The 13,284-nt window shown below is 41.2% G+C and overlaps 1 protein-coding gene across 1 annotated transcript; it reads right to left on the bottom strand.

Annotated features, from left to right (window-relative positions):
* Positions 1 to 2,881: 2,881 nt before the first annotated feature.
* Positions 2,882 to 12,828, bottom strand: LOC104548047 (tankyrase-1-like; the record flags this gene model as incomplete). Its single annotated transcript, XM_010193958.1, has 9 exons — positions 2,882 to 3,300; positions 3,940 to 4,096; positions 4,852 to 5,038; positions 5,874 to 5,979; positions 7,182 to 7,256; positions 8,603 to 8,700; positions 9,317 to 9,437; positions 11,795 to 11,877; positions 12,591 to 12,828. Coding segments are annotated over 9 exons (1,152 nt in total), but the record flags the coding sequence as incomplete, so codon positions are not given.
* Positions 12,829 to 13,284: the final 456 nt, after the last annotated feature.

Genomic DNA, 13,284 nt, shown 5'->3' with positions numbered 1-13,284 from the left:
CCCAGTTCATCTGTCTCATGGAAACGCTTTCGGCAGTGGAGAGCAGGACCCTCCCTTCTTTGCTACGTGAAGTTTCTTTCTGTTTTGCCTCTTAAGGTCCTGTCGCAAACTGCACAGACATTTCCAGATGCTGCCTCAGAGAGACACGGACAAAAATCAAGAGGCCCGAGACAACTGTCCCTTTCTCCAGCAGATACCACACTCTGTCCCAATGGAAACAGCTTTTTCTGGAGCCAGCGAGAGGTGCCCAGGCTACCAAGCCTATGGGATGGCTCAGCCCAGCCTGTTCTTGCATCCTCAGCTCCTACCATGCCCCCACTGGTGACCCAATGCTGCAAACGAGCATCCCGTTATTAAGGGTCTGCCCATCTCTGGAAGTCAAAAAACCTAGTTTCTCAGGAGGCAGCAGCTGCCTGGTTATGGGGGTGTGCTATCTTTAAGGTCCCATTCTCTAGTATTAGGAGGCATCAAGTTAACTCCCTCAGCTAAAGCAGCAGCGTCTGTACGGTTAACAACCCGCCAAATGCAGCTCTACCACCAAAACCACGACCAGCTTTTTCAGGGGTAACTTTGACACTGATGGGCAGATCCTCACGTTGTTTGAAGCTGCCAGAGGAGCTACAGCAGCGTACAGACGCCACTCCTGCGTGGGTTTCTGTGACACGCAGACGCACCACCGGGCCTGGGTATTCCTCTGTGTCTGGCCACAAACGGATACGAGATCACGTCATCACGAGACAAAAACCACTGCAAAATGATTTCCTCACACAGCACCTTTACTCGGCACAGAACATCAGATACGTGAACACTGGCAGTTCAAAGATCCTGGACAGCATTTTTATCCTCTAGAAGCCGGCGGCTGCAGAAGAAATCCAGAGCAGCCGTCAGCTCAGTCAGCACACAGGAAACAACAAGCAAGAGCAGAATCTGGTGTGGGCTCGGTGGGGTTTTTGTTTTCAGCTTTGTTCTTCTGTTTGAAAGATGCTTTTAACTTCCACACCCACAGTAACCATTTTGCTCACCTAAGCAGCACAACTGTTTTACCATTTAAAACTATGTCTAACTGGGGATGGTGAGCAACACTCACTGTCAGCACTATCCAAAACCCTAGTGTAGATAGGCACATCCCCCCACGCCATTATTAACTAAGTTAAAAACAAACCCCAAACTTAAATGATGAATACAAAGCTTCAAAGCCTAGTGGTGATCTTCGCAATCCTAACACTATTAAACAAGTAGCCAAAATACAAGCACTCAATTTTATCAATGAAATTTGATTAAAAGGACAACTAGGCTAGAGCCTGGCTTGGACTTCGAAGCTACATATTTAATCAGGTCACAAAATGAAGCGAGAACCATATATCCACTGCCAGCTCGAGAAAAGTAAAACCCAAAGTTCAAGACCTGTTGGAGTATTGCTATTTCTAAGGTTTTCTTTGGAGATATTACAAACAGATGATGTGCAGGTAGCCAGATTACATCGAATGACTGATTTTACAGTGGCTGAAATTCTTCTGTGAGGATAATTTGCTTCAACATTAATGTCTTAATGTTAAAATCATGTTTCTTAACCCTGAAAGTGAAAAGCTCTTCAGGTTTAATTTTGTTTTATCCAAACATGTCAGCAAAAACCGACGTGTGGGGAGCACATATATTTTTATAAACGAAAAGCATGCTATGCTGTCATTTCCTTGCTTTAAGGGGGATAAAACCTGAACGCATGAACTGGATCATCAGCTACTAAGCAGTGCTGGTGGATGTGTTGTGTTCAAAGGAACATTCTTTTCTCCAGTCATTACATGCTCAACTCTGAAGCACAACTTCTGGTATTGGTTGTTAAGAAAAAAAAAAGAAAGATGGCTCGATTTTCAACCTTCTCTGAAGCTGTAAAAACACCACAGAAATCAGTTTCTACTTTTGCTAAATGCATATCCTCCATGAGGGGGACTTCTTAAATTGTCTGATGCTGTGCTATGCAATGCTCAAAAATAACTTTCTCCTACCCAGGGAAACAAATCTGGGAACTTGCAGGGAAGGGGATTAGAGTGAATAAACCCTAGCTTTGTTCTCTGGTATACCTGCAAACAAATCCACTTGCCAACGGATGTTTTAAAAGTTCATTCTCATAAAAATGTAAAATCGGTATTTAAAAAAATTATTATTTTTTTGTAAATCCCTTCAGCTCTTCAACTGTGATGCCACACGCAGAGATGCGACATGAAACTGCAGTAACACGCTCTCCCTTACCAGCTGGAAACCCATTTACTGGGTCTCATGACAGAGGGGCACGAACCAGATACACCCTCGTGTATGCAGTCCTCTGACTTTTCACCTGCCATCTCCCAGCAAAACCATCCGCCACTGCAACTGGAGAGCACTTCACAAACTGCATGCACTTAACAGAAGCCTCATAAAAGGTTCTTTTAGCGATGCCAGCAGAGGGCATTGACCTTTCATTGCTTCATGAAGTTCTTCCAAGCACAGGAGCTGGTTTTACCCTTGCGAACACTTCCCAGGGCTTCCCCCAGAAAACTCACGCAGACAAAGCAGCGAATTGACACCATTTGTTTCCACTCTAAAGTTACGCTCGTTCCTATGCTCAGAGGTGTGCAAAAAAACCCCTGTATTGAAGAACTGGACCTAGCCCCTTCTCAGATGAAACTCATATTGCATTGTTAATGATTTTAGTCAACTCGACTTTGTGCAAAATATCTTTAGAAAGGTTCCGGCTCAACTTCAGAATACAAAAGGAAAATAAATAGTTGACTAGGATCTCTTGAAAACATAAAATGAACGGTGTATGCTGACAAGAAAATTATGGGCTTAATGCAATTTATCTGCAAATAAAATAACTAGTATAGTAGTGTCTGAAATTTTAACGTGTGAGATGGCATCGATAAAGATTTCCATTTGCTCAATAATGTTCCCAAAGTCTAGATCAAAACAACATTATTTTACACATGGTAACTGCAGAGACTAGGAGCCTGAGATATGTTATTAAAAGGCAGTCCCTTGTAAACTTTCCTCAAAAGGAACAGTAGCAGTTGAGTATGCCAGAGTTACTCATATCGCACTCATCAGGACAGCAATGCTTTATAAAAGACATACAGCTTATTTCCAGGTTGTTAAGAATGTTATGATACTGAATTTCTGAAACACGCATCCATCCAGTCCAGGACTGAAGTCACATCCTTCTTTGCTGCTCTGTAGCTACTAGGTCTTTTGCTCTGCTGCTGTCGCTGACTGAGAGGGAGCTTCTGGTTTCACAATCTGGTATGTAATGAGATATTCCGGGTATGCCTGAAAGAAAGTAAAAATCAAAACACTGTTTCATGCAAGGGTATGCTCAGCAAATTCACATTTTGGATTTCACTAGACAGCGACCAGGAAGGACACTGCAAGAAGCAGCTTTCTGTCTGCCATCCAGAGTAGTCAGCAAGCTCTTCTCTAGAGCAAGAGTCCAGCTGCATTCTCCAGATTAAAAAACAACTGAAGAGTGCTGTGCTACTACAGCTGCCTTTTAAGGGTTGTCTCTGGCAGACAGGGACACTATCACTGCTCAGAATCTACAGATAGAAGGCCCAGAACCCTCAGCATCTACAAGAGCCCCAGAAATGCACATGTTCTTGCTACTGCAGTAATGTCAGTACAATGCAATGGGAGGAACAGGGCCTACTGAGAGAAACTACAACTCCTAATAGACTCTAGCAGTGCTGAACAGGGGGAACTAGGCAATTCTGCATGGTGTAAATCAGAGCAGCTCAGTGGAAAGGAAAGCATTTCCTGGGTCGATACAGTTCACTTTCCACGTGCAAATGAAAGAAAAAATATCTTATCAACTAGGTTATCACAGCACACTTGGTAAGGAAACCAGTCACAAGCCCTCTCCAGGGCCAAGCTCTGCCCTTCCATAAACCCAGCCCGTGCTAACCCACATACCTGTTCTCCTCTATAGATAACATATTCAGCGTACGCAAGTCCATTCACGCTTGGCCGGCCAATGACAGAATGGTGCCCTGGAGGGGCATGAGCCATTTTCATTGTGCTGAACTGAAGAAAGGATTTTCCAAGGGTCACTCTACAGAAGAGCATTTGTCTAAAAGAAAAAAAGAAAACATCATTTTAAGATATCTTATTAGGGGCTGTATGCTTCCAGAATTATTTCAGACTTCTGAGTTTGTTACAATTAATTTTTCAAGGCTTTTTGGATGAACACTTTTAGAAACCAGTTCTAAGCCTATATAAAACCTGTCACAAAAAAGTCTTCCTTGACATGCAGAAGGGAAAACACACACTTTGTTTAGCTCTCACATAGAGGCCTGTTCTAGTTCATTTTATATAAAGCTGTTGAAAGAAGCTGAAACTCTCCCTGTCTTCCTGCCAGCAGGGTGTGGACAGGTGTCAAAGTGCAAAAAGGACATTGATCTCCTCCAGTACAACACAAAGCTGTGGCTGAGTCCTGTTCACTACCTCCGGAATTACCTGATCCGCAGTACCACACCGTACTGCTGACCACCACTTTGCACTGCAGTTTTGTTCCGAGAGTGCCTGGAGTTTAATTGCTATTTTCCCCTGACTCTTCGTTTTCAAAATTGCTGTTTCAAGCCTCTTTCCTGGCCACAATTCACTTTGATTTATACTCGTTGTATGCTTAGATGTAATTTTTGACCTTTCTCTGGGACTCGCTGCATTTATATCCTTTTGTGTTCAGCTTTGACAAATGGAAAACTGCGTTTCTCCTGCCATGACCAAGCTCAAGTGGCTATTCTTCCCCTGCAATTCATCCTGTGCCAGGATTGTGAAAACCAGGACAGCCAGAATTACGTATAGGGAGCTCTGCTGGACTCATACCTGTGGCAGATGTAACAGGACCTGTCTTTGTGTGTGGGACAGCCTGTTCCTCCCCCTATCCCATACACATATTGGTTGCTTTTTGAGGAGTTCTCGGCGAAGTAAATTCCAGCTCCAAACATTCCTCCAATGTATGCATGCCTTTCATCAAATCCCTTGTGAATGATAGCATTAATAAAAGGAGACCCTAGAACAGAATGACACGAAATAATGTGTTATCATACATAGTTGTTAAGCTCTATAGTAATACAGGACTCTGTGTCAAGAGGAGCTTGGCTGCCTTAAATAGACCATTAAATATCAGAAATCGTGCTCAGTCAGCTGGAAGGGGGCGATACCCAGCAGGATGCAGTGATGTGTGGGATTTATCATTATATACCAAGATCCCACGTGTGACTCATATTTCTTATTCATTTCAGAGATCTCATTAAACGGCTTTCCCCCCACTCGCATTTCAGTGCAATTTATCTCGTCAATGCACACCTTCTCCAACAGCCAGTACTGGTTAAGACGGGGCAAGATGTCAGGACAATCATGGCTAAAACCAATTTCCTATGCAGAGTCATAGAAGGATCTAGGGCAGGAAGACCCTCAGGCAACTGTCATTTGTAGGCACTTCCGAATGCTTCTAGAGAACATCTTGCTGAAACCCATGGTTGCTTTTGATTCCTTTCCCTGATGGTTGCCTGAAGTGACATGATAAAACACTTCTACTGTGTGCTGCTCCCCTCTTTTAGAAGATACTCTCTTTCTCACAGCATTGTAACATCCTCCCAGCAGCTTTACTGGAAATGACTAAGATATGGCTTAGCAAAACCGTTTTTTGTTTTGTTTTTAATGTATTTTTTATGTAGTGTGACTTTTTAGATTGCAGTAACCATACAGACTAATTCCACGACCCCCACACCTCCGCATTTCTAGTGTAGAAATACAATTACTGTACAGGATGGTGACACAGCAACATTAACATGTTCCTTTTTTAAAAAAATACCAGTACATACAAATAGAGATGACTTCCTCACCATGAAACAACATGCGTTCATTGTGATGATTATGATTCTCCTCCGAAACCTCCTTCTGTCGGTGACAGAATCTCTCCCGCAACTTCTTGTTCACAACCTTCTGAATCTGCAGGGGTACAACAGGTCCAACCATACTTGAGTTGGAGTAGACATGGAATAGGGGTTCAGAGTTTGGATAAATCTGACAGGGAAACTAAGACACGTGAAGGGTATAAACCCCATGGCTGTTGTGCACACAAGGCTGATGTCCCTCAAACAAGTCGACAGCACGTGCTTACAGATGGTTAAAACTACTGTGAAACTGCTGAAGAGGTTCTCAGGTTTAAGGAAGACCTTCAGGCTTCTTCCCTCAGACCCTGTAATACCACCAAGAACTACAAACTATCTGAAACTCCTTCCCTCTCTGCTTTGGCCTCTTTTGAACAATCTGGGCAAGCTTTTTGAAGCTTGCTGTCTGGTTTAGGTTGAATTTTTATGAAAAGAAACAACTTCTGAGGAATGAAATTAGGAGGTGTGCTGTTTAATCTACCTTGAGATATCGTTCCAATTGCATGCTCTAATACCACTGTGGTTTCTGTAAAGGACTTCACTTGTGGCTGGGAGGAGGACTCAGCAGAGTTTGCTTCAGGACGTATGATCTACTGGGCCAAGTTGCAATGGCTCTGCATAGGCTCACTTTTCAAAGAGAGACACAGCAGGGGTTTTCTGGAGCTCAGGAACCAAGTTCTGTTCTGATTTCCTTTATTCTCTCCTCCCCCCAAAAAACCCCAGTAAGTGTACTTTCCCTCAGAAAGACAGCACTCCATTTTCTGATATGCCAGGCCTTGTAAAAGGTATTTTCAGTTGGCAGGGGAAAAGAAGAAGGTGTTAAGATCCAAAGTAGCATAACTTTTTATTGAAAGTCATGCTCATTTTTTCCCTCTCCCCTAAATTCTCCTTTTAAAAGGCAAGAAAAGACTACACTGAGCGATAAAAAAAATCTGCACTGTAAAGTCCAATACAGAAGCTATAGATCTCTGAAATTAAATCAGGCTGTGAAACAGAAGTCAGGCTCTTCATCACTTCTATCTTCAATATCAGTTCTTCAGACTCCTTTAAGAATGCCAGTGGATGCTTCTCCCTCATTCCATGTGCAGAGCACACAATCAGCCTAATTTTAGTATTTAGCACTTGCTTTAACTCTGCTCCTGAATATGATTTCAACAAAGAACTTCAGCTATAAAAGGAAGATCCATTAAATCAATTCTGCCTGCTTGCATAAGTACCAACTTATTTTACCACATAGAACTAAGAGGCTTTGAAACTCACCCTGATGACATTGTACCTGTTGAAGATCCCGCCAGCATTCCCACCATCCCGATGCTCCCGGATCGTACTTTGCATCTACACAAATGAACACAAAGCTTGCTAGCAAGGCAAAGTATTCATGCAGTATCTCAGTATATCGCTGGCAACAACAGACAATCTTGATTAAAAATTAATTAAAAGGTGTCAAAAAAACCCTACCCAACAACTCAATTCTAAACTGAGGAACACCCTTATTTCTCAGGCACCTAACACACTATGTTGTTCCACAGCAAAGAAGTTGGATGATGCAATTATCCAATCTTGTAATAAAAATCTGCACAGGAAAAAGGAGAATAGTGGCACTTGCTATCAAAACTATACACAACTAGAAAACCTGCTTTAGATTAGGAAAAGACTCATTTTTTTGGAAATGAATATACAAAAAGATAATTTTGAAGTAATAACAAATGTGTTTGTAATAAGTACAGTTCGTAATGCTTCGTGATAAGAAAATGCTTGCACTGTAAATTTTCCAATGTCATTAGCAGCCCCTGAGAATTTCAGCAGTTTCATGATGTCTATTCTAGAGGTATTTATAGCCACAGCAACAACATTTAGTAACAGCTCAAATAAATATCCCGATTTACTATAGCAGACAAGTGACCCTTTCTGTCAGAAAAGTTTATACAAAAGATCTGCATAAGCTCTCCAGAGTTACTAATCAAAAATACTGCAGGCTAAGCTGGCTGCAATCCTGAATATTTAGATTTTTAAAAAGACTCCAAACACTTTTGTGCTACAATGTAGGAACACTACACCAATAGCAGATGCACAGTAAAATGGAGTTTCTTCTAAACACAACTCTTCAGAAAGTCTCTTCTCTGTTGATTCCTCTTTCAAAATGGTATCTGCTTGTAGTTTACTTAAATAAAAGAGCACGTGTGTGTGTGGGAGGCAAAATTACAGTCAACTCTCAATGATCCAAGAGCTGTTTATCTGGGTTACAGATTAACTAAGCCACTGAGACAAGAGAAAACAAGCTGGTTCACATGCAGAAACAGCCCAAGCACTGAGAATGCCTACAGACTTGCAAGACCTTGATCCCTTGGTCTTCACTCATGGCCTTCAATTTTCGCAGGTCCACCTACCTCTGAAAAAGCTGTGGAAAACCCTGCTATAAGACGACATCCAAAACAACAACAAATAGGCAAAACTGGGATAACACTAAGTGAGCAAACAGATGACTTATTAAAAAAATTGGCAGGGCACATCAAAATAAATTCCTTAATTGCTCTATATAAAAAGACAAATGAAGAGCCCTAAACTTCACATCTATGCAATTCATACACCAAAGAATATCTTATCACTATCAACATGCATTGCTTGCTTTAGCTCTGAGAAATACACTGCCACTGGAGCATTAAGAAAGGTACTTGCAATACCTCCTCTTCTACAGACTGATACTCCTTATCGTCAGGAGCAAGGTCAAGAAGAATGGTCCCCTGACTCACGCAGTGGAAAGTCAGATAAGGATTGGTGCCTGCAAAGAGAAGGAATTAAAGGAATAAAAATCAACAGGAGAAAACAATACCACCTCTATTGATATCCAGCATCATCATTATTCTTACTAAATAACCCCAGTACAACAGGAAATGCAAAATAAACACAAGGCAGAAGCACAACCTTGAAAAGATAAAGTACTGTCATTAGCAGCAGGGGCTTTAAAAGAGAGAAGGAAAATGCACGTTGGACATAATCGCATTTTATTGCTTCCTCTTTCAAGAGAAGCATCTGAGAAGTGTGGGGCAACATAAAACTCCATCAGGTCCACACTTCAGGATATAACTGGTCTGTGGGTAGGTACGTAGGGGCAAATAAATCCAAAAGCTCCTGCCTGGATGAAACAGAGTCCCTGGAAATGGGGATAGCCTCCACAGCTGCCTCAGGGGTGTCCATTCTCCTGAGAGCCAAGTGATCACCCAGTCCTGTATCTCCTCAGGATGTTCTTTACCAGTCACAACCCACCCAGCAAGTACATTTTCCTGACATCTGGATCCTTACAAGTCCTGGTGACAATCCCCACATCTACAGAAGATGACTGCCTACAGCCTGTTGTATGCTACACTTAGACAAACCAGTAAAAGTGTCACAGTTACCTTGCTGCCCTCCTAGAAGTCTCTCCACTCCTTTTATTAATTTGTGGCGGTGCCCATACGCATTGATCCCAATTTCTTTAAGCTCCTCATGCCCCATGTCTGCCAACACATCCAGGGTTATCTGGAAAGGTGAAAGACCACAAAAATAACTTGTCAAACCTGGCCTGATTCCCATTTGTCAGTTCAGAAAATGGAATGTATTAATGCTGCAACCAAGAGTGTATATGTATTTTATGTCTTGCTGCACTTCTAATTGCTGCCACCTTCTGGCAAGCCTCTCCGTGTCACAGGGCCAAACCCAGCTGCTACAGCCTGAAGCTGTGCAAAGGTTTTACCTCTCTTACAGCAATTAAGAAGAGCTGGTTCTCACAGGAGGTTCTCAAAAACATTTTTACTTAAGTAGAAGGAGGATGCATTAAAATGCTGGGACAAATCTGGGAACATTTTCGAAGCATTCAAAGTTACACATTGTTACACAATTCATTATTTTCACTACATCGAGAGAAATTAATATTGTGTAAGCTTACTAATAAATGTTAAGCGTGTTTCACATCAATATTACTATGGTGTGTGCTATTACTGTGTGTATATATTCATGTGTGCACTTGCATGTGTATCAAACTAGTGGGTCAACTTTACTAAGTCATGCTCAACTATTCCACTATTTTTGGAAATAATTAACATAGAGAGGACACATTCACTTGGTTGCAACATATGAATACATCTACAATGAGCTGACCAGGTTTTAAATTTCAAGGTCAGAGAAATTATTGGTGGAAGCAGAAAGGTAACAAAGCATGATGTAAAATACTCTTTTTTTTACTTTTAAAGAACAGGAGATAAAGGCTAAACAAAGTACACATTTTTGCTACTACAAAGCAATTGTGCACTGAGGTCTTTCTCTGAAAACCAGAAAGATTTCACCTGGAGGAGATAATTACGTAAAATCTACTTCCAAATTTACACATTAAACTAGAATGGCAAGCTCAGTAAATAGCAGGAAACCATACAACTTGATTCAAAAGAAGCCAGACTGTTAGCATGACTGGACTTGCAGGTATGAACTCTGTCCACGACAAATTGAGTATCATTAATTCAAAAGAAAGCAACTCAAGCAAGGAATTAATAGCTACACTGAACCTCTGGCCAATTGAGCAGAAAACCACCCTACTGGGATTGCTGTGCAAAAGCCACTGAGGATGTTAATCATATGCAGTGGAACATCAGAAAAATACAGAAGAAACCCAGATATCAGAAAGCATCAGCACAGCTCCAGTATGAATAGGAAGCTAGAGCCAAGGTGAAAAAGTGCACATAAAAGTACTGCAGTGCCTGAAAAAGCAGCTTAAAGCAGTAAGTTGAAGGAAGATGAGCTTGTTTTCTCTAGAAAGAAGCAAGAGGAGCTAAACATCATCAAAATGATGAATTGATACAACAAATCCTATTTGCGTTACTAAATCTTATTAGCAGGGGAAGATCTTAAAAACAGGTTAGGAGTTAAGGAAGCAAAAGCAGAACAAAACCAGCATGGTAACAAGAAGGTATGAAAAATAATAAGAAAAAAGAAATGTGAGTAGAATATAGATTGGTTTGAGCTTGCATTGCTTCTTAATAGAAGCAGTTCCAAACCAAGAAAAAAGCTTATGCTTCATGTACAAGAAGTGAAGAAAGATTATATGGCATTTTAACTCTGGGGATAGCTCCTTTAACATTTCATGGAAATGGTTGGAACTTTTTCTGGAAGGAACACACTACATTTCAAATGTTTGTTTCCTGAACCCTCATAAAAGATTAGCCACAGAGGCCTGGGAGAAAAAATAACAACAACATCCAGTCTCTTGCACTTGTGCCTTTCACTTCCCCCACGGTGTCCAACTTGCTTATGTGAACAAATAATCTGTTTAAACTGTAACTAATGTTAAATTTTAAGAAACAGTACAGAAAAAGAGTCTACAAAAACATTAGAGGTACTTCTGCTCTAAAAAGTAATGTAAGCTTGAGAAACTGTTATATTAGTTGTATTCTTTTGCAAATGGTTAATTACTGATAAACCTGCAGGTTTTTCTCCCCGTGTTTCAATTTCATCTGAAACCTGTCAGCCTTGCAAAACGCAGTTAATGCTATAGTCCTGACCTATTAGGAAATGTAGTTTCTGCATTCTCTAGTGCAACTACACCCTGGTAAACTAGATTTTTATATCCGCTCATGGTCAAACTGGAGGGTTTCCAGTCATCATGTATGTCTAACGAAGTGAAAGGCACTGGATATCTGAATCAAACATGAAAGATTTTTGCAGGTTTCTCAGCTTCACCATGAAGTATCTGGCGATTCATTCACAGTTTTCTTGGCCAATCTTGTTCTTCTGTAGATGTGAAGTTCAGGTTTTTTGCTTCTTTCAATTAGGGAGCAAAAAATGTCACTCAAATTTATTAGATTAGTCTATCTTTTAAACATACAGAGGTGAGGTTTGTCACTAACCTGTTCTGTCTCAAAGATATCCCGAAGGTGTTCAAGACCCAGGCTTTTTAGGAACTGGGTAATATTCATGTCAAGACCAGAAACTACAAGAGAAGAAACAAGTCGTTATATTTTATGCGCTTTAATTAAAAAAAAAAAAATACCTTTCTCCTCCCCCCAAAAAACCCCCAAACCACTCAGGCAACACCACTGATTCTCTCAAAATTCCAAACTCTCATTCTTTTTACAATCTAAACTATGGTAAACAATTCACTTCCACTCTGTGAAAGCTCAGTACAAAGCTCCTCACTGTTCCCTCCTCAGAATCAACTGTACAAAAGTACAAATGATGTGTGGCAAATGCAGGCTCATGTTGCACAGAGAAGGAAAGGATGGGTGTATTTTTGCTATGCAGTCACCTAGATGCTGACATAAAGCGTGTATTCCAGATACTAGTCAAAGGGTTTAAAAAGCCTTAGCAAAATCTCCCATCTATCACGATAATAATTCCTTCATCAAAATAATTCTCATTGGACTTTCTGTGCAAAATCAACAACGAACATCTGGGCACCTAATCAGATCTGCCTTTGTAGTCTGCCCTAATCAGCAATAGCAAACACAGATGAACAGCCAGCAATGCTCCTGGCAGAGCACATGAGAACAGAGCAAGCATCAGACACTTCACAACACAGATAACAGTTCAAGCTGTACAATATTCTCTGGCTAGTCAGAAGTGCTTTTCAGATAAAGTGAAGCCTACTGTGATACTAAGCTACTGTACTTCTGGCAACATAAACTTGTCCAGCAGCAAACGCACCTTCTCCTTCCTTCCTTTCAGTTCCTGCTGCTCCATCACCAGCATTTGATGCCCCTCCTACGGCAAGTTCTGCCAGTGGCCCCGTGAGGTTGTCTATGCTGCTGGCAGCGGAGAGGCAGGACGGTGTAGATGCTGGTGAGATCAGGGAGGCACTAACAACAGTGGCTTGAGGCTTAAAGCACGTAGGCAAAGCTTCAGGAGGCATTGCATCTATCAGCAAAGCTCGGATATCATCAGCCTGAAAAACAGAAAGAACATTCAACATGAGGTTCAATTATCACAAGTCACTGACCTCTGGAAACAATTTTTCTCTGAATGTGTTTTACTTGATTGCTCTGTTCCCCTATTAAAAAGAAAATTGCCAACTTTTGTAACATGGGAATTTATGGTTGCAAGAACACTCTGCTCTGACATAGGTGAATTGAGTTCTCCCCGTTTCTAAAGGTACATAAGAAGGTAGATCTAATTTCCCTTCTGGTAGAATGACTTTATAGATGTTAAAGCCAGGAAGAGCAATGCAGCAACTTTACCCAAAATCCTTCACAACCTAGGCCAGACAATGCTGCCTTATAACTCCTGTGTCAGGTTCAACTTCTGGTCAAGCATTTGTCACTGGATCAAGGTTTCAGTGGAAACACTGTACCACTGCCTTTGCTATAATCACATTTTATAGTGTTTCAACAGAAAAAAAAAA

The sequence above is a fragment of the Mesitornis unicolor genome, unplaced genomic scaffold (assembly GCF_000695765.1).
Source record: "Mesitornis unicolor isolate BGI_N332 unplaced genomic scaffold, ASM69576v1 scaffold21721, whole genome shotgun sequence".
In the NCBI taxonomy this organism is placed as follows: domain Eukaryota; kingdom Metazoa; phylum Chordata; class Aves; order Mesitornithiformes; family Mesitornithidae; genus Mesitornis; species Mesitornis unicolor.
This window is presented reverse-complemented; position numbering and strand designations above follow the sequence as displayed.